Here is a 20,565-nt window from a genome sequence, read left to right on the forward strand (position 1 = left end):
CCAAAGTGCTGGGATTACAGGCGTGAGCCACTGGGCCCAGCTGGTTGAGTAATTTTAAACAGAGAGTCTAAGTTCCATCTCTAGATTTGCATGTTTGCAGTTTTAAAATCAAAAAGTGCGTTTATCTCAAAAGCACAGAATTATCAAGAATTTTAATTACTGATTTGTTTATAATGTAAAAATGGGAAACGGTCTCCAGTAGGAAATTAATTTAATAAATCCGCATAGCCATGCAATGGAATATTACGATTATGCTTTTGAAGACTATTTAGTGAGAAGAAAAATGTTCATGATGAAATATTAAGTAAAAAGAAGGGCAGTAAGCAAAACATCATACAATATGACCCCACTGCAGAAAAACAAAATAGACACAGAAATACAATGACCAAAGGACCCCAAGCGAACGCTTCCCCCTGAGAAATAGGAGTGAAGAGAATTTACTTTCTTCCCTGCATTTCTCTGTCTTTTCTAGCTTCCCATCAATATCATGTATTGTATTTAAATCCGAAAATACCCCGTGTTATTAGTGAGACGTCGTCGGGGCCCCGAGAGACCCGCGCGCCCGGGACGGACCCCTGCGCCCCCTGGCGGCGCCCCGAGGCCCCGCCCCACGAGACCCGCGCGACGGGGCGGGGCGCGGAGCCCCTGCTGAGCCCAGCCCTGCCTCGCCCGGCAGGACTTGCAGCAGTCGGACTTGCTCGGAACGTTCCGTCGGCTGCGGCGCAGGCAAGCCTGGGGGCCGGGAACCGCGCCGTTCGGGACTGTGGGTGGCGGTGGGGATTGGGCCAGGGCTGGGGCGGCCCCGAGTCGGGGCCCCTAAACTTTTCGGAGCGCGCTCCCGGCTGGCCCACTTCCGGGCCCAAGGAGCCCGCCCCAGAATGGGGATCTCTCGCACTGGCCCTTGGCGTTTCGCTCTCCCTGGGAACCCCGGTGGGCGACCGGGTCTGTGGCACCTGGTTAGCCTTGGGAGCCCAGCAGCGTGTTGTGGGCACCGGTGAGCGGAGCCAGGGTCTGAGGGTGTCTTCGTGTCCCCTCTTGCGGGCACGAGTGCCCTCTCTGTCGCAGGGCCTGTCCACCATGCCAGCCCGAGTGTCCAGCTGTGTGGGATGAGGGACTTCATGGCCCTCAGCTGGTGAGAAGAGGGAAGAGGGAGGTGAGACAGCCAGGGCCTGGCCCGGACCCCAGGTTGCCCCCGCACGACGTGGGGGCACGTCTTGGTGTTGACAGGTGAATATTTCAGGGGTAGCGAAGGGGGGTCCTAGCTTGCAGCTGGGGCGGAAGTCAGTGGGCAGCCCAAGTGTTTGGCATGGGGAAGTGGCCATCTCTGTCACCATGACTTTGCCCTCAGCCTGTCCCATTTCCAGCCACTGTTCCCAGGCTGGCTTCACAGTTACAGAGGAGTACCAGCCTCCTCGTGACTTCTTTGGGTCAGAGTGAAAACAAAACAGGGAAATGGGAAATGGGAAAAGGGAAAGCAAGTGGAGAGGCTGGGGCAGGAGCCAGGGACCAGTGGGAGGAAGCAGAGGGAGGCTGCTGGGAGGCATGGCCCTGACCTTGTGGGATCTGCACCAGTTCTTGTCCTGTGGGGTCTCCATCTCCTCTCACTCGGCTGTGGCCTCTGCATGGTACCCAGGAGTTTGGGGTTCTACCTGAGCACCCTGGACATGGGATAAGTAGGCGTGGGAACCAGGGTCAGAGCCAGATGTCATGGAAGGGCCCTCAGGTGTCCAGTTCTCTGGGCTCTGAAATATTCATCTCATTGGTGAGTTTTGGTTTCAAAGCTGGCGCCTTTGGGCCGGCCAGCGGTGGCAGGGGAGCCAGCTGCCTCCAGGGGCTGCTTTGTCGGCACAAAAGGGGGAGCCATCCTTCCTCCTCACCTACCTCTTCTCCCTGTCTCTCTAGTCATGAGGATCCAGAGAACCAGTTTATAACTTAAATGTAAGTGGCAGAACCACAGTGTCAGGGGCCCTGTCTTCCTGTCTTCTTGTGTCATGACCTCAAGGCCTCACTCCTAAAAATGAGCACATCAGAGAGGTAATGATGGGTTATCCCGTAAGTGTTGGGAAAGCCTCATGTCCTGAGCTGGGGTAATAGCCGCCTGGGCTCAGCCTCCTCCCCTGGGAATGGTTGCCTCTGCCGGATGCTGCCTACCTCAGAGCACCTCCAACCCCAGACCTCACCCTGGGCCCTTCAGAAACAGCAGAAGCCACAGAGAAGGGACACACACACTTGTGTGTTTGCAGAGGGCTGAACTGGGAGGACCAGAGAGTGGAAGCTCATACAATTCTCTGGGAAGAAGTTCTGCTAACAAAATGGCTGACTGTGACAGGGGCCTTCTGGACCTATTATTCTGTTGGGGACACTGTGAAAGGGATGACCTTGACAGAATCTTCCAACCTTAGGAGTCTGGGATTCTAAGCCAAAACCTGGGTCTTGTTTTGAAGTAGAAATGATATCCAGAAGTCTGTGGGCCACCATGGCAGGTACTTCCATTGGTGGGGAGGGAGATAATAATGAGTCCCCACTTTTGTCTGTAATGATCTGTGCTTTGCCCTGTTGCACAGAGGTGAGGTTGGGGGTGGGGTGCCCGTTTCCTGGTTCTGTGCTAGCTGGAGATGTCCCCCAGCCCTTGGCAGTAAATCCCACAGCGGGATAGCAGCTGTGTGGAATGGGGAAAGAGGAGGACCCTCGCTGAGGATCCTGGCACCAGGCTGACCCCCTGACAGTGAGAGGGCATGTCTAGTACTTCATGTGACTGCTCTGAGGGGCAGCTGGGTGTACGCACAGAGGTTTTAAGAGACCAGGAGTTATGAATGATTCTCAGGGTTGGATGTCTGTAATACAAAGGTGGCCTGAGGCCTGGCACGGTGGCTCATGCCTGTAATCTCAGCACTTTGGGAGGCCTAGGTGAGTGGATCACAAGGTCAGGAGTTCAAGACCAGCCTGGCCAAGATAGTGAAACCCCATCTCTACTAAAAATACAAAAATTAGCTGGGTGTGGTGGCAGGCACCTGTAATTCCAGCTACTCGGGAGGCTGAGGCAGAGAATTGCTTGAACCCGGGAGGCAGAGGTTCCTGTGAGCCAAGATTGCATCACTGTACTCCAGCCTGGGCAACAGAGCGAGACTCTGTCTCAAAAAAAAGGTGGCCTGGATCAGCATCCCACAGCATTTTAATAGGTTTTCCTTGATGAAAGTGGCTCAGGCTTAAGGAAGTTTGAAGGAACGCTGGGTTAAGCAAAGCTGAACAGGGTTGCTTGCTGCAGGACTTCTCAGGGGCTGAATATGCCATTGCCAGTTTCCAAGAAGGGGGTGTGGATTGTTTCTCAGACTCATCTGTTTCCAGCACTCATCTATTAATGTCTCCTGGGGCGTGTTCTTTAGAGCAGTCTGGGAAATGCCTGGCTAGGTGATTCTGTTTCTCCACTCCCTGGCTCCCATAAATGAGTCCCTACACCTTTCCCTGATGTGGGCTGATTTAGGGATAAAAGGAGGCCTGGGGAGGTCATTTGCCTGGATTCCTGCAGCTAGTTCATGAACCCAGGTCAGTGGACTTCCTTCCGGGTCCTACTCTTTCTTTTCTAGAGGGTAATACTGTTTAGCTTGGGGGTAACTGATCATCCAGGAAAAGCTGGCCAGTGAGACCAGACAGCATTATGGGGACGGTTTGGGAGGGAGAATTATGGACAGCCCCATACTGAGAACATGCCATGTAATTCTGCCTCTGAAGATGTCCTCTGAAACAGCTGCACATTAGTAGTGACTCCCTGGTATAGGTTCTTGGGGAGCCATGCCATTCTGCCCTGAAGCTTTCTTTAGGCTATTCATTCAAAATCAGAGACTGGCAGTTAGAATGGACTTTGATCTTTTAGTTTTGTTGTTGTTGTTTTAAATAGAGATGGAGTTTCACTATCTTGGCCAGGCTGGTCTTGAACTCCTGGCCTCGTGAACCACCCATCTCAGCCTCCCAAAGTGCTGGGATTACAGGCGTGAGCCACCGTGCCCAGCCCTGTTTTTTTTTTTTTTTTTTTTTTTAGACAGTCTCTCACTCTCACTCTGTCACCCAGGCTGGAGTGCAGGGGCATGATCTCGGCTCACTGCAACCTCTGCCACCTGGGTTCAAGCGATTCTCCTGCCTCAGCCTCCCGAGTAGCTGGGATTACAGGCACCTACCACCACGCCTGGCTAATTTTTGTATTTTTAGTAGAGACAAAGTTTCATCATGTTGGCCAGGCTGGTCTTGAACGCCTGACCTCAAATGATCCGCCAGGCCCAGCCTCCCAAAGTGCTGGGATTACAGGTGTGAGCCACCGCACCTGGCTGATCTTTCAGTTCAGGGGAATTATCTTACTGATGTTAAAACTGGGTCTAGAGATGTGACTCTTACATTCTAGCTCTCAAAGCGGAGTCGGTCCCAAAACCAGGACAAGAATTCAGGTCCCTGCCTCCTAACCCAGGACCCAGGCTTCAGATCAACTTTCTGCAGGGAAAAGAAATTGGTAGAAACAGCTTGCTCAGCTCCTTTCTATCATTTTGATCTTTGCTGCCTGGCCCCCACCCTCAGTGCTGCCTGTTCACGCAGGTGCCTGCTAGGGGTGCCTCAGGGGCTTCTACTCCTGCTTGATATACAAGCAAAGAGGCTACCTGGTTGATCCTGCCAGTAGCATTTAAAAAAAAAAAAAGCAAAGAGGCTGAATTTTAAATCAGTCATGAGATCTGGGCTTAAACCCATCCTGCTGTTTGCCTGCTGTGGGACCCTAGTTCTCTTTTTCTCTGAATTTCAGTTTTCTCATCTAGACAGTGGGATAGGGGTAAGAATACCTCACAGGGCTGTTGTGAGGATCACATGTGCCTTAGTTGCTACAGGTTGAGTATCCCTTATCCAAAATGGGGACCATTTTGACAGTTTCCTTTCCCTTTCCTCCTTTTTTTTTCTTTTTTTTTGAGACGGAGTCTCACTCTATCGCCCGGGCTGGAGTGCAGTGGTGCGATCTCGGCTCAATGCAACCTCTGCCTCCTGGGTTCAAGTGATTCTCCTGCCTCAGCCTCCTGAGTAGCTGGGACTACAGGTGCATGCCACCATGCCCAGCTAATTTTTGTATTTTTTAGTAGAGACAGGGTTTAACCATGTTGGCTAAGATGGTCTTGATCTTCTGACCTCGTGATCCACCCTCCTTGGCTTCCCAAAGTGCTGGGATTACAGGCGTGAGCCACCCCGCCTGACCCACTTTTTCTTTACCTACCCCAACTCCCTTCTACCCCCAAGAAAACACTTTACCTGCCTACCCCAGCAGACAGGCACCATAGCCATAGGGGCAGACATCTACAGAGGCAGAAGCACATGGATTTTGTTTTTTTTCGGATTTGGGGCTATGTGTATTATACTTACCAGTTGAGCATCCCTAATCTGAAAATCTGAAATCAGAAAAGCTCTAGTGAGCATTCCTTTGAGTGTGATCTTGGTGCTCAAAAAGTTTCCGATTGTGGAGCATTTTGGATTTTGGAAATGACAGATATTTAGCCTGTACTTCCTTAGTTGTGTAGTAATTACTGGAAATGTTTCCATTACTCTAAATGGTTCTCTTCCTGCCCTAGTTCTTTATTGTGAGGTTGGTTATCAGTTTCATTTGTCTGTCTCTTTCCCCTCCAAATCTTGAAGTTCAATGAAAACACAGTAGATAATGAAACAAAGAAGGAGGTGGACTGGGACTGTGCTGAGAAATATTACAGTCAGCCTGGTGACTCACACCTGTAATCCCAGCACTTCCGGAGGCTGAAGCGGGGGATCACAAGGTCAGGAGATGGAGACCATCCTGGCTAACAGGGTGAAACTCCACCCTGTCTCTACTGAAAATTAGCTGGGTATGGTGGCACACACCTGTAGTCCCAGCTACTTGGGAGACTGAGGCAGGAGGATCGCTTGAACCAGGGAGGCGGAGGTTGCAGTGAGCCGAGATCTATTGAGCCACTGCATTCCAGCCTGGGAGACAGAGCGAGACTGTGTCTCAAAAAAAAAAAAAAGAATGAAAGCCTGAAGGCGTCAGCCTGCTAATGGCCTCCTCTTCCCTTATCTGTACTCCCAGGCCATCCAGACCTGACTTGGGTGGGGTCCCTAAGGTTACCACTCTAATCACAAGATTCTGCTCCAGACAAGGGTGGTGGTGCTGCAGTGCCTGGGTCTTCTCATGATCCCCAGGACAGCCTCTCCCTCCTGGGAGCTTTTAAGGGTCCAGAGAGAGGCCACCCTGGCTAGAGAGGGGGCTGTTATGGGTGGCCTCGAGTTGGGGGCCAGAAGTCGAGGGCTAGCAGCCTTAACTTTCTGAGCTGAGAGGTCACTAGAGAACTGGGGGAATGGTGGCTTGTTCTGGTTCCTCCTTGGGAGGGAGTGTGTGCTGATGTCCGTCACTCGGAGTAGGCGGGGCTGTGAAGGGAAGTTCCAAACCCATGACCAAGAGGGCCTGTTCTGGGGCAGAGCAGGAAGTTTCTTGGCTCTGGGGTTTCCTTGTCTGTCAAATGACCGGATGATATCCAAAGTCTAAGCCAGCTCTGATATTTTAGTGTTTAGATCCCTGTGGCTTCATCCTCTTAATCCCAAAGTCCAGGCTGATGGAAGGATATTCAGTTGATTCTGGGCCCCCTTGGTTCAGAATCAGACCTGGTGACTTGCTCAGACAAGTGTATCTTTTTACTCGTCTGCCCTTGTGGCTATGAGGTCAGCTGTGCCCTGGGGTAGGAGGATAAAGTGTTTTCTTATGGTGGAGTTGGGGCAGATAAAGGAAAAGGGAGGGAAGGAAACTGTCAGATCTGGGCTGTGCTCTTTGGCCTGCTGGGTGGGGTTTCCTGAGATGCACATTCTGAGCTGTTCTTTCCACTCTGGGCATCCGTCCCTGGCAGGGAGGAGGGCAGGCTGCCTGGACCAGTCAGCTGCTCCTTTCCATCCCTCCCTCCAGTACACACACGCTTCTCTTGCTGTAACCTCAGTAGCTCAGGCCTCCTCTGCAGATTCCAAAGGCTTAACCCTTCAGATGGCCCCAGGAGAGGCCCAACTGGGGCCTCAGTAGGCTGGTAGCAGGATTACCACACTGAGAGGGCTCCAGGGGAGGAGGTGCTTCCACCTCTGCACCTGAAAACCTTGATACCCAGCAAGTCCTGCTGTCTGAGCTCACCTACTTGTGCCACCACTGTGGTAGAAAGCAGGGGTGCTCGTTCCTTCCTCATGGGGGGCTGGGGCCCTGAGAGAGGAGTAAACTTAGATCTCTAATGGGCAAGGATAGGACACAGTCTGAACGCCTCAGTAACAGGCATTGTGAGGCGAGGAAGAATGTTCTAATGATTCGAGCTGCCTGCAGACAAAAGGCTTGCTTCATGTTGCTGGAGTTCCTTCAAGCAGAAGGTGGGTCAGATGTGGTGGCTCACACCTGTAATCCCAGGTGAGGTGGGCAGATCACTTGAGGCCAGGAGCTTGACAGCCTAGCCAACATGGTGAAACCCCGTCTTCACCAAAAAAAAAAAAAAACAAGGCCGGGTGCGATAGCTCATGCCTGTAATCCCAATACTTTGGGAAGCCAAGGCAGGTGAGTAGTGAGGTCAGGAGGTTGGGACCATTCTGGCCAACATGATGAAACCCCGTCTCTACTAAAAATACAAAAATTAGCTGCGTGTGGCGGTACGTGCCTGTAATCCCAGCTACTTGGGAGGCTGAGGCAGGAGACTTGCTTGAACCAGGGGGTCGGAAGTTGCAGTGAGCCGAGATCATGCCACTGTACTCCAGCCTGGCAACAGAGCGAGACTCTGTCTCAAAAAAAACCAAGCAGAAGGTGAATGCCTACTGCATTTTATGAAAACTCAGGCTTCCAGTAGGAACCCTGAAGTTCCTTTTTAGCCCCTGCAGACTGTGAGCCCCTCTAGTAGCTGCCGGCAGAACCCAGAAGACCTGATTTCTAGTCTTTGGGTATCGTCCTCACTCTGTCAATCTCGTGATCTTCCTCCCCTTCTTCCTCCTTCCCTCACCCTTCATTCTTCTCCAGCCTTCACCATATGATATAGCTAGGAAAGTAAAGCTGATCCCTTCCCCCTTTTGCTGCTACCTAGGCAGGTGCCAGCCCCAAAGCTCATCCCTAGTGGAGGCCTTGATGATGCGGAAGTGGCCAGGGCCCTCATGGAGACTGGCAGAAGCCCAAGAGCAGGCTCTAACGCTGCCAAGCCCAGCAGCCCTGGGCCCCGGAGGCTCCTGCCAGTCTGACAGTGTTCTTCTTGGCATTGCTCAGAGGTGAGCATGGCTGAGTTGAGCAAATCCCCTGACTAGCGTTAATGCTGGGGTTTCCTCTCCTGTGCCCAGGTCTCTATGTAGACAGCTAGGATCCTGTCCTGTCCCCGGGACCAGCTCGGTAACCATGAACAGGTCCCTGCACTCTGGCTGTCTAGTTGGTAACGTGAGGGGTTGGCTGGCCTTGGGTGAATTTCTTTTCAGCTCTGGGCCACCCTCTTCTCCTGGGGCCATTGGACAGGGTGTGAGCCCCGTGGTGATGTGGAGGGCCTGAGTGGTTTGGCTTCCACTTGTGTCAGCCTCTTGTTGTCATGAGAGGGTCTTAGATGGAAGGCATGGCAGAAGTGATGAGAAGGCTGGATTAACAGCAGGGGCTTGGGAGTCAGTCTTGGGTCTCATCTTGACTTCATCACACTCTAGCTAGGTTATCTTGGTCAAGTGATTTAATTCTTTTATGCCTCAATCTCTTCATTTGTAAATGGGAATAATAACAGTATTAACTTGCTGGACTGTTGTAAGGATTTAATGAAAATAACCAATATTTGCCCCTATACAGGGGTCGGGCATCATTCTAAGTGTTCTATGTGTATTTTCTTTTTTGTGTTTTTTTTGAGATGGAGTCTTACTCTGTTGCCCAGGCTGGAGTGCAGTAGTGTGATCTTGGCTCACTGCAACCTCTGCCTCCCAGGTTGAAGTGATTCTCCTGCCTTAGCCTCCTGAGTAGCTGAGATTCTAGGCGTCTGCTGCCACACCCAGCTAATTTTTATATTTTTAGTAGAGACAAGGTTTCACCATGTGGGCCAGGCTGGCCTTGAACTCCTGATCTCAGGTGATCCACCTGCCTCAGCCTCTCAAAGTGCTGGGATTACAGGCGTGAGCCACTGTGCCCAGCCTTCTATGTGTATTTTCTCATTTAATTTTTAGAGCAACCCCGTGGAGGGTACTATTATTAGTGTGAGACCCATCTTCCAGGTGAGGAAACTGAGGCATAGTGAGGTGAAGTGGTCACAGTAGTTTCTGGTGTGGATGGGCTGCTGGCTGAGGTGCCTGGAGGACTGACCTGGAAACTGCTGTGTACAGGCAGGCCTCCTAGCTCATGCCTCTGAAACCAAAAGCCTGAAAGGGAGGTTCGAGGGAAGCAAGAGTGAGGCTCTGAGTCAGCACCCACTGAGCTGCACCAGAACGCTGAAGTCCCGGCGGCCCATCCAAGGCTGACCCTTCTCTCTGAGTCACCTTTCACCCAGTGGCTACCACAGCCCCTTTGTCTGGAAAGGGACCTGTTTCCCCTGCTTGGCTCAGAGGAGGAAGCAGGGGCAGCTGTCTGGCTGAGCAAAGGTCAGGCCCTGCAGAGCTGAGTTCCCAGGATCATAGTCTGTTGTTAGAGGGGGCAGTGGGTTTAGAGGTCATGTGGCCCCACCTTATTTCACAGAGGTGCACCCTGAGGAGGTGCTGGGACACGTCATGGTGACATCATGGTTTGATGGCCCAGCTGGGGTTTCTGCCCACAGGGCCTTTCCGGCCAGTGCCTCTTTTTTTTCTTTTTGAGACAGTGCCTCACTCTGTTGTCCAGGCTGAAGTGCAGTGGTGCGATCTGACCTCACTGTAGCCTCCACCTCCTGGGTTGAAATGATTCTGCTGACTCAGCCTGCCAAGTAGCTGGGATTACAGGTGCCTGGCACATGCCCGACTGATTTTTATATTTTTCAGTAGAGACGGGGTTTCATTGTATTGGCCAGGCCGGTCTTGAACTCCTGACCTCAAGTTATCTGCCCGCCTTAGCCTCCCAAAGTGCTGGGATTATAGGCGTGCGCCACGGTGCCTGGCCAGCTTCATATTTCTGACCTGACATTCCTGCCCTGGTTCTATCCCAGCTCCTCTGGGGAGATGGAGACTAGCTTTCCTCAAAATTACCCACTTAGAGACCTGGACTGTTATTCAGCTCCCCCTCCCCAACCCTCCCTGCCACCTTCCCCTCTCTGAATTATCCCAGTTGTCATAAGAGAGAAGAGATAAAACAGTCCTTTATCTGATCCCTGAACTGTGCAGCGTGCCCTAAAAAGAGACACTGGTCTCTCTTGCTTCCAGCAGAGCCTCTGAGAGCCTCTGGTGTCTGCGGACTTGTGTCTGGGGGTGTCCTCCTTGGGGGTCCTAAAGCCTCCTGGGAGATGCTCTAGGAGTGGTGGCTCTGTCAAGCCCAGACTGCCAGGGCTTGTCCTTACTGGGGATGCAGGGGCCCTCTAGGGGTGTCCTTAGCTCTTCCCAAGCCTGTATCTTTGCCACCAGAGGGGACCACCAGGCCCAGAGGACGGTAACTGGCAGAGCAGGCATAAGAGCACTGCATAACATGAAGGACAGGGGCCCAGCATTGGGAAGGCCTCTGTTGTGGTTATGCCACTGACCTGGGAGTCCTGGGGTCCTAGGGAATCACTTCCCGTTCAGGGCCTGCATTTTCTCATCTGAAATGAGCATTTGGGGCTTACGGCCTCGAGGTCCCTTCTAGCTCCAGTTTGGGGTTCCCTCCCCCTGCCCTCCCCTGACTGTGGGGCTCTTCCTGCTGCAGGGGAGGCATTCTCTTGACCTTGGGGCCTGACTCCAACTCTTTCTGCTCCCTGCTAGCACTGCACAGAAGACAGGCAGAACTCGCACAGACCCTGGGATTCAGAACATCTGTCTCCCCCTCCAGGGGGGCCGAGGAGCCCTGAATTCACTAACTACTCCCTAGCAAGGCCAGTGAAGAGAGCAGCCGAGGCTGCAGGCTGCCGCATGCCTTTGTGACATGCCACGGCTGTTATTGGAAGGAACCAGAAAGTCCTGTCTCAGGCCTGCCTTTTGGCACAGCCTCCCGGCCCTGTACCACTCGCCCCTGCTTCTCAGGCTTCTTGACTCAGCCTGCCACTGGCTCCCTGGTCCCTGGGTCCCTTCCCCCTCGGGGCCTGGCACTGGGGCTAGCTTGTTTTCCTCCGCTTCCTCCCCCCGGCTCTCCACTTTGAGCCTTGGCTCCATCCCAGCTCTGGCTTCCAGGCCTGGCATCCCTGTCAGCTGCTGCAGGGGCAGGGCTGACCCTTTTAGAGGGTCCCAGCTGACCCTGTGAGTCACCAGGAGACTGTGCCTGGGCCATCTGGCTCTTTGCTGGTTTTGCTGTCAAGCCACCAACACTAGAAGGTTTTCTTAAATGAGAACAGGGAGTTCCAGGCTCCCTGGGTCCCTCTCTGCTGAGCAAGTCCTTCCTCCTGCTTTCCTATGTCTGGGGAGCTGCACAGTGAGAGGCCTGTGGACAGAAAGTGGGCACAAAGGCAGGAGGGGCAGGAGCCCAGCTGTCGGGGAGGCGGCCTGTGGACAGCAAACAACACGCATCCTCTAAGGAAGAAATAGGAGGTGCTCCTCTCCGCGGAGGCTGCCTGGGCCAGGCTGGAAGTGGGGCCACGGGGCTGAGTGAGCTGGGCCTGGGCGCTCATGACTGCTTCTCTCCTCTCCCATTTCAGGTCCCAGCAGCTGGGGTTTCCCCTCAGCCCGTGAGCGGCGATGTCCAACCCCAGCGCACCACCGCCATATGAGGACCGCAACCCCCTGTACCCAGGCCCTCCACCCCCCGGGGGCTATGGGCAGCCCTCTGTCCTGCCGGGAGGGTATCCTGCCTACCCTGGCTACCCACAGCCTGGCTACGGTCACCCTGCTGGCTACCCACAGCCCATGCCCCCCATCCACCCGATGCCCATGAACTATGGTGAGTCCTGGAGGGGCAGATGGAGGGTGGGTCAGAGGGACAGTGCTTGGAGCAGATGAGGCCACCACTGCCTGCCCCTTTTCTCTTCTAGTTCCCCTTAAATCCCTTTTCTCATCTTCTCTGTTAAGATCTCTCCCTCTGTTTCTCATCTTTGTTACCCTCCACTTTTTCCTTCAGCAATTACCCTCCTAACAAGCCACCTGCTGGCTCCTTTGTTCAAGGAGACCCAGCTCATGAGACATGTCCTGGAATGGACACACCACAGGAGACAGGGGCTGGCCAAGCAATGACACCTGGGGGGTTACCTCAGGACCGGCTCTGTTTCCCAACAAGCCGCTGCCACCTCCTAGGAAGACCTCCCTAGGAACTCCTTTGGAAACCCGAAGCACTTTCCTTATCCTTTCAAGTGAAATCTGACTTTTGCAAAAGACACTAACCATCATGGCAGGGACATGCTGCTTGGTCAGAAATGAGATGAGGCCCAGTGCAGTGGCTCACGCCTGTAATCCCAGCACTTTGGGAGGCTGAGGCGGGCGGATCACCTAAGGTCAGGAGTCATCTAAGGTCAGCAAAACCCCATCACTACTAAAAATACAAAAATCAGCCAGGTGTGAGGGTGGGCGTCTGTAATCCCAGCTACTCAGGAGGCTGAGGCAGGAGAATTGCATGAACCCAGGAGGCAGAGGTTGCAGTGGGCCAGGATCGTACCACTGCACTCCAGCCTGGGCGACAGAGTGAGACTCTGTCGCAAAACAAACAAAAAAAAGAAATGAGGTGAAGTTAGAGTGCAGTGAGTCTTCCTGGGTGGCTCACATGTGGATTTTAAAAGTAGTTCCCAGTCTGGGCACAGTGGCTCACGCCTGTAATCCCAGCACTTTGGGAGGCTGAGGCAGGTGGATCACGAGGTCAGGAGATCGAGACCATCCTGGCCAACATGGTGAAATTCTGTCTCTACTAAAAATATACAAAAAAAGTTAGCATGGTGGTGCCTGCTTGTAATCCCAGCTACTTGGGAAGCTGAGGCAGGAGAATTGCCTGAACCAGGGAGTCAGAAGTTGCAGTGAGACGAGATTATGCCACAGCACTCCAGCCTGGTGACAGAGCAAAACTCTGTCTTAAAAAAAGAAAAAAAAAGTAGTTCCCAGAGAGGCATTCAGGGAATGTTTGCAGCCCTGCAGCATCTCTGCACCCCCTGGAGGGTGTCGGCCAACTCTCACCTGGACATGTGTGTGCTGGTGCGGATCTGCGCATGGTCCTGCACAGTCACGCACACCCTCTACACACCTGCCGCTGTGAGGCTGATGCACATCCCTGGGTCTGCATCTGAACAGGTGCCAAAGACCATGCCAGCCTTGGAGACAAGGTTTAATCCTCCAGGCACAGTGTGGTCCTCGCTGCTGCAGACACTGCGCTCTGCCACCCTCCTTTTCTCCCACCCTCTGTCCCCGTCCCGTTCTGCCCCGGCTGGCTGCCCCAGTAGACGCCCGCACCTGCTCCTGCTTGGCTTCCTCACTACATCATGACCCCCACTGAACCCCCAGTGGCATGGGCTGGGCACATAGGAGCCCTCCACAGATGTGTGCGGGGAATGTTTCCCCTCAACCCCCCTGGTGACAGGCCAGCTCTGGGTCACTCTGAGGGTGTCTAGAGGACCCCAGCTTGGGAGAAGAGTTCCTGTTAGAACACTTGTCTTTTGGCTGGAGATACCTGAGACTTTGAGAGTGTCAGGGAGGCTTTAGGATTGAGGCTGCATGTCTCGGGTCCCCAGCTGGTCAAGTGTCATCTGTCCCTAGGCCCAGGCCATGGCTATGACGGGGAGGAGAGAGCGGTGAGTGACAGTTTCGCGGCTGGAGAGTGGGATGACCGGAAAGTGCGACACACTTTTATCCGAAAGGTAAGATATGTGCTGGGAGGTGGGTGTACCTGGGGCCCTCAGGCTGTGGGAATGGGGAGTGGGTAGGACACAGTAGCCCCGGGGCACCAATTTCATGAAATACACTCGCTGCCTGCCTTCTCTAGCCCTGTCTGCTTCTCAGAGGAGCACCCAGCTTCTCTAACTTTTTTTTTTTTTTGAGGTGGAGTTTCGCTCTGTCACCCAGGCTGGAGTGCAGTGGTGTGATCCTGGCTCACTACTACCTCCGCCTCCTGGGTTCAAGTGATTCTCCTGCCTCAGCCTCCTGAGTAGCTGGGATCACAGGCACCCACCACCACGCCCAGCTAATTTTTGTATTTTAGTAGAGACGAGGTTTTACCTTGTTGGTCAGGCTGGTCTCGAACTCCTGACCTCGTGATCTGCCCACCTCGGCCTGCCAAAGTGTTGGGATTACAGGCGTAAGCTACCGTGCCCGGCTGACAAGGGCACCCAGCTTCTCTAACTCCAGAGATCCCCCTCTTTTTGCACACTTCTTCTTGACTATGTTTCAGGAGGACACATGCAGTCTGGGAAAATGTCCTAGGTGGGCTCTGCCAGTGCTTGTCTTCCCCAGACATCTTTCTCCCCTTAGACTACAGGCAGCTTGGAGCCAGAAATGACCCTACTCGCTTGTAACCCACGCTCCGCATCTCACAGCTGCACAGAGTGTGCAGAATGAGCCGCTGGGAGTACAGAGGCTGTACAGGTGGAGCATGGCAGCCAGGCAGGGCAAGTCAGTAGTCACAGGGTGGTGCTGGACAGCAGGGGAGACGGCAGGGAGCATGGGAGGGGCTGAGGAAGAAGTGCACATAGCATCTGAGCCAGGCGCCTCACTGGCGTCACTTCTGGGCCAGGCTGCAGCTGGGGAGGGCTCTAGAGTGGGAGGAAAGTAAGAGCAGATCTTTCTTGGGGGCTGACAGCTTCCTGGGGAGGCCGGGGCGCAGGATGGTGACCCAGGCCTGGCTGTCTCTGTCCCAGGTTTACTCCATCATCTCCGTGCAGCTGCTCATCACTGTGGCCATCATCGCTATCTTCACCTTTGTGTAAGTCTCTAGGCCTTGTCACTTACTCCTACCAGCCTTGGGAGTTCAGGGTCACCTGCTGGGATTGTGGGTGGCGGTGGGCCCTGCTCTCAGGGTGACCATGGGGGATTAGAGAAGGTGGAGCCAGGGCTGCCTGGTGGGCCTGGGTTGGGGGCAGACAAGCCTCAGGGTGACTCCTCCCATCCTTCCCTGCCCCACAGGGAACCTGTCAGCGCCTTTGTGAGGAGAAACGTGGCTGTCTACTATGTGTCCTAGTGAGTGTGTGCTCCTCTGTGGTTGGGCGGGGAGGCATGTTTTTAGGTGACCAGATTTTTAATTTTTTTTTTATCCCCTGGATTGTCAGCATTTTCACAATAGGCGACGAGCTTTGCTCAGGGCAGTATCAAAATGCTTTCTGAGAGGGCCCCCAAGTTGGTGCCAGTTTCCTAAGCCAGAGGGTGTGGGTGTATGTGCCCAGATGAGTAACAGACCCCTAGAGCTCAAGAGAGCAAGGGTGGGGCCTGCTGGTGCTGGCATGCACACTGCGCTGCAGCCCCCGTGTCCTCTCAGCCCATCAGCTGCAGCCTCCCCAGACCTCCTTCCTGGCCACAGCCTGGTGCTTCAGAGCATCTCAGAGACCCTGGCTGGGGGTCATCTTGTTCTAGCTTCCTGCCGAGTTGCTTCCCCTCAGACTTCCAAACAGCTGTTTGGACCCCGACTCACTGGCCTGGTGTGTGCTGCCAGACGGGGCAGGTTTGGGCCTGAACTGCTTCCCCGTCTTTCTCCCCAGTGCTGTCTTCATCATCACCTACCTGACCCTTGCCTGCTGCCAGGGACCCAGGTGAGTCCCAGACACTTAGACAGTGAGAGGGGTGGCGGGGATTGGGACGGGGAGGCAAATATTTTGGAAAGAAAAGGGATTCCTTTATAGCAGCCGAATGGAAACTAACAAGAAATGAGGAGGAGGGGGAGGAGGAGGATGGCAGCTACCTTCAATTATATCCAAAGGACCATGTGTGTGCAGGAGCTAACTAGCTGTCACTCTTATAGCAACCCGACAAGACAGGTAGCATTTTAACCAGTTAACAAATAGGAAGAACCTGAGGCTCAAAGAGGCTGAGTAACTTTCTCCCCGTCACATAGGCAGGCAGTATAAGAGCTGCAAACAAATCCAGGTGTTTCTGGTGCCACAGTGCAGATCTGTCCCACTGGCCCATGTTGTCCCTGCGTAGAACATCTGAACAGGTGCCAAAGGCCATGCCAGCCTCCTTCCTTGGAGACAAGGCTTAATCCTCCAGGCACAGGAGCCAAGCACTTCCTTCTGCTACAGGAGCCTGTAACAGAAGGAAGTAACCTGAGTGGCCCCAAGTCACTTAATCAGAGCCTCTCTTTCCCTTCAGACGCCGTTTCCCATGGAACATCATCCTGCTGACCCTGTTTGTAAGTCTGGAAGGGTGGCAGGAGGGTGTGGAGATGTTGGGAGGGAGGCTGGTCCCAGGGAAGGGATGGGGACCCCACTGCAGAAAGATGTCCTTGCTGTCTCCCCCACCTTATCTGGGCGCCTGTTCTGGTCTCTATGGCTGCCTCTTTCCAACTTGGTGGTGTTCCCCAGCTCTGGCAGAGGCCACCATGGTCACTTCTCCAGCGCCCTGCCTTAAGTGTTTCATTCCTGTTTCCTTCCTTCCCTCAGACTTTTGCCATGGGCTTCATGACAGGCACCATTTCCAGGTACACTCTTGGGAAGTGTGCATTGTGGGGGAGTGGGCTGTTCCTGGGCTGGCAGCCAGCTGCATGGGTGGATTCTGGGGAGGTCTCCTCTGGAAGTGGTGACCTGAAAGTCTTTCATATGTGGCTGAATGCCTCATGTGTCTCTTAACTGCTGCTTCTCCCCAGTATGTACCAAACCAGAGCTGTCATCATTGCAATGATCATCACTGCTGTGGTGTCCATTGCGGTCACCATCTTCTGCTTTCAGACCAAGGTGAGGGCATGAAGGGCCCTTCCCTGCCCCCCCCGACTCCCCTTTCTCATCAGGCCTGTCCCTTTGTGCTTGGCCCTTAAGCAGGCCTGGACCCCTAAACACCAGAGATTTTCCCTGATCCCCTTCCCCTCATCTGCACCTACAAAACCGTGTCCTGTTTCTGTCCTTAGAATGTTGTGGGCACTCCCATGCCCCCTAGGAGGCATCCCTGGGACTCCCTGGCAGGGCCAATCTGGCTAGGCTGGTTGTGGCAGCCATCTGACAGGTGCCTCCTTCTCCCTTCCTGGCAGGTGGACTTCACTTCGTGCACAGGCCTCTTCTGTGTGCTGGGAATTGTGCTCATGGTGACTGGGATTGTCACTAGCATTGTGCTGTACTTCAAATACGTGAGTGTTCCAGGGGAGCTGGGGTCAGTGAACCCAGTGCTTAGAGCAGCCTTTCTATATACTATGGTGTTGCATGCCCCAAAGACCCCCAGGGCAGGCTCTGACCTCCAGAACCTCCCGACTGGCTAGCAAAGGCACCAACGTGGAGGAGGCAGCATCCTTGTGGGTAAGGGTAGACTCTCTGTGGAGATGGGCAGCCTTGGAGCCAGAGCACCTGAAGCCCTGGACTGCATCATTGCACTCCTAGGGTAAGGGGTGGATTAACTCTGCCTGGCAGCTGAGAATCAGGTTCTAGGAGGCAGACTGGGAGAGGAACCCAGAGGACTGAGATAATGGGCCTGGGTGGAAGGGACCTTAGGGATCTCTGGATCCAATTATTTCCTTTATTCCATTCAGCTGGGGGAGAACAGTGCTGAAGGGGAAGGATGGGGACATGAGGGCCACCTGCCAATGGGCCAGCTCTGCCCTTCTGTGGACGGCCACCTGCCAATGGGCCAGCTCTGCCCTTCTGTGGACGGCCACCTGTGGGCGTGTCATGAGGGCTGTCCTGTGGGTGCTTCTGGATTCTGATACCAGAGGGGCTCAGGTTTCTAATGCCATTCCCTGTCCGTTTCTTCCCCAGATTTACTGGCTCCACATGCTCTATGCTGCTCTGGGGGCCATTTGCTTCACCCTGGTAAGTCCCAGCTGAAGGGACTAGGAAGGCGGGGAGCTGAAGGGATGAGGGGAAGAACTCAGGGAAGGGGGCATGAATTTAGACTACCTGGGAGGCAGGGCATGGGGCCATAGCTGGCCATTCCTCTCGCTACTGTCCAGAAGTTCCACTGATTTTTGTGGGCACTCTCGCCATCTCTTGTTCACGCTGCCTGCTATTAGAACACTAGTAGGCCACATCATGGATAACGATGTGTCTGGCTCCTTTCCTAGACTGTGAAGGCCTATAGCATAGAGTCTGTGTTATGCTATGCATGAATGTGTCCCTAAGCACTGTGTGGCGCATAGGCCCCCAGGACAAATCTGCAGACCAGAAATGAGCTCTGGACACTGATGCCCAAGTTCTCACTTCCGGCTCTCCTGCTCTTGCAGTTCCTGGCTTACGACACACAACTGGTCCTGGGGAACCGGAAGCACACCATCAGCCCGGAGGACTACATCACTGGTGCCCTGCAGATTTACACGGACATCATCTACATCTTCACCTTTGTGCTGCAGCTGATGGGGGATCGCAATTAAGGAGCAACCCTGTTTCACCCGACCCTGGGCTCTCCCTTCCAAGCTAGAGGGCTGGGCCCTGTGACTGGTCTGGGCTCCAGGCCACTTTCCTTCCCCTTGAGTAACATGCCCAGTTTCCTTTCTGTCCTGGAGACAGGTGGCTTCTCTGGCCATGGATGTGTGGGTACCTGATGGGGATGGAGGAGCTAGGGACTCACTGTTGCTCTTGGTGGCCTTGGCAGGGACTAGGCTGAAGATGTGTCTTCTCCCCGCCACCTACTACATGACACCACATTCTTATCAGCCGGGGTTGGGAGGAAGATGAAAAGAGCCTATTCGATGGCTAGAAGGGAATACAAAAGGTAGAAGTGACTTCAAGGTCACGAGGTTCCCCTCTCACCTCTGTCACAAGGCTTCTTGGCTAGATAGTTGGAGCTGTTTCTTAACCCAACAAAGCCAGAGAGCTTAGTCCCCAGCCTCCTGGACACATAGGCCATTATCCTGTATTCCTTTGGCTTGGCATCTTTTAGCTCAGGAAGGTAGAAGAGATCTGTGCCCATGGGTCTCCTTGCTTCAATCCCTTCTTGTTTCAATGACATGTATGTATTGTTTATATGGGATAGGGTTGGGAATGGAGAATAGAATGAGCAAAGTAACCTATACAGGCCAGCACGGAACAGCATCTCCCCTGGGCTTGCTCCTGGCTTGTGACAGTATAAGAGCAGAGTACACGTGGCCATCTGCTCCCCATTCTTCAAAGCTGCTGAGGCCTCCTTGCGGGCTTCTGAGATCTCTGGTCAGAGTGAGCTCTTGCTTCCTGTATTCAGGCAGCTCAGAGCAGAAGGGGCAGAGTCATAAGTGTGGCCAGTAAGTAGCCAGGGTGAAGAGAGACTTGGTGGGGGTAGGGAAAATGACTGGGGGTCCCTCACCTGGCTTGGGAGATACTGAAGCCTACTGTGGTACTGAAGACTTCTGTGCTCTTTCCTTCTGCTAATCCAGGGAGGGTCCTAAGAGGAAGGTGACTTCTGTTTGTCTTAACTTGCACTGGGGGATTTCTGACTTGGGCCCATCTCTCCAGCCAGCCACTGCCTTCTTTGTAAAATTAAGTGCCTTAAGCTGGAATGGGGAAGGGGGGACAAGGGTCAGTCTGTTGGGTGGGGGCAGAAATCAAATCAGCCCAAGGATATAGTTAGGATTTCTCTATTAAGTAATTAATCCTAAATATATCACACAAAGGGACACAACTATCAATGTAATAAAGTTTATGTTGAGAAATTAAAACCCTGTATGGCTCTAGGATTATGTCTGGCTCTGCCCAAAGGATCCACTTCTTCCTTCTGGGCTCTGGCTTGGTCTCTCCCACCTTTTCCAAGGTGATCAAATACCCTTGACTGCAGCTTTCCCGGGGAGGATGCAATAGACTGGTGAAGGCTCAGGAATTGGGTGGGGAAAGGGAGAGCTCAACCCTGTCATACTGGATCACTGGATCTGGAAGAGACCCCTTGGCCTTAGTGTTTGACCTTTTCTGCACCATAGACCCTTTCCAAAAGCTCATGAGAGCTAACTCTCTTCCCCAAAGAGCTATATGTACACCTACAGTTTTGCAGATGGAGGAGGGGATGGACTCCAGGTTCAGTCCATGTCAACCTGTCTTAGAAATCACCAGTCCCATCTCTTACAAATGAGGAAACTGGGCCGGGCGCGGTGGCTCACGCCTGTAGTCCCAGCACTTTGGGAGGCCGAGGTGGGCGGATCACCTGAAGTCAGGAGTTTGAGACCAGCTAGACCAACATGGTGAAACCCCATCTCTACTAAAAATACAAAAAATTAGCTGGGCGTGGTGGCGGGTGCCTGTAATCCCAGCTACTCTGGAGGATGAGGCAGGAGAATCGCTTGAACCCAGGAGGTGGAGGTTGCAGTGAGCTGAGATCACGCCATTGCACTCCACCCTGGGCAACAAGAGTGAAACTGTGTCTCAAAAATTAAAAAATTAAAAACCCACAAAAATTAGCTGGGCATGGTGGCACTCACCTGTGGTCCCAGCTACTTGGGAGGCTGAGGTG

General features: G+C 53.6%; 2 protein-coding genes across 3 annotated transcripts in view; one reads left to right on the forward strand and one right to left on the reverse strand.

Annotated features, from left to right (window-relative positions):
• Nucleotides 1–20,565, reverse strand: part of PNKD (PNKD metallo-beta-lactamase domain containing) — a 78,222-nt gene that overhangs the window by 54,703 nt on the left and 2,954 nt on the right. The gene's annotated exons all lie outside the window — the stretch shown is intronic.
• Nucleotides 638–19,788, forward strand: TMBIM1 (transmembrane BAX inhibitor motif containing 1). 2 transcript variants are annotated; one of them, XM_012445955.3, is made up of 12 exons: nucleotides 638–726; nucleotides 11,748–11,989; nucleotides 13,783–13,883; nucleotides 14,880–14,944; nucleotides 15,145–15,198; nucleotides 15,714–15,764; nucleotides 16,324–16,363; nucleotides 16,614–16,651; nucleotides 16,817–16,904; nucleotides 17,195–17,290; nucleotides 17,913–17,966; nucleotides 18,377–19,788. In XM_012445955.3, the coding sequence occupies exons 2-12, from the start codon at nucleotides 11,788–11,790 to the stop codon at nucleotides 18,521–18,523; spliced, it is 936 nt and encodes a 311-aa protein (XP_012301378.2). In that variant the 5' UTR covers nucleotides 638–726; nucleotides 11,748–11,787; the 3' UTR covers nucleotides 18,524–19,788. The 2 variants fall into 2 exon arrangements, with proteins under 2 accessions (XP_012301378.2, XP_012301379.2); XM_012445956.3 differs by lacking the exon at nucleotides 638–726 and adding an exon at nucleotides 1,029–1,227.

Source organism: Aotus nancymaae, unplaced genomic scaffold (genome assembly GCF_030222135.1).
Source record: "Aotus nancymaae isolate 86718 unplaced genomic scaffold, 86718_ANA_hifiasm-v0.15.2.pri h1tg000008l, whole genome shotgun sequence".
NCBI classification, from domain to species: Eukaryota; Metazoa; Chordata; class Mammalia; order Primates; family Aotidae; genus Aotus; species Aotus nancymaae.

What these genes read in the sequence shown, in the direction of transcription:
- TMBIM1 (XM_012445955.3), top strand. Translation starts at nt 11,788, where the DNA reads ATGTCCAACCCCAGCGCACCACCGCCATATGAGGACCGCAACCCCCTG. An exon ending in GACACACTTTTATCCGAAAG is followed by an intron (nt 13,884 to 14,879) that starts GTAAGATATGTG and finishes TCTCTGTCCCAG; the next exon opens with GTTTACTCCATCATCTCCGT. An exon ending in GCTGTCTACTATGTGTCCTA is followed by an intron (nt 15,199 to 15,713) that starts GTGAGTGTGTGC and finishes CTTTCTCCCCAG; the next exon opens with TGCTGTCTTCATCATCACCT.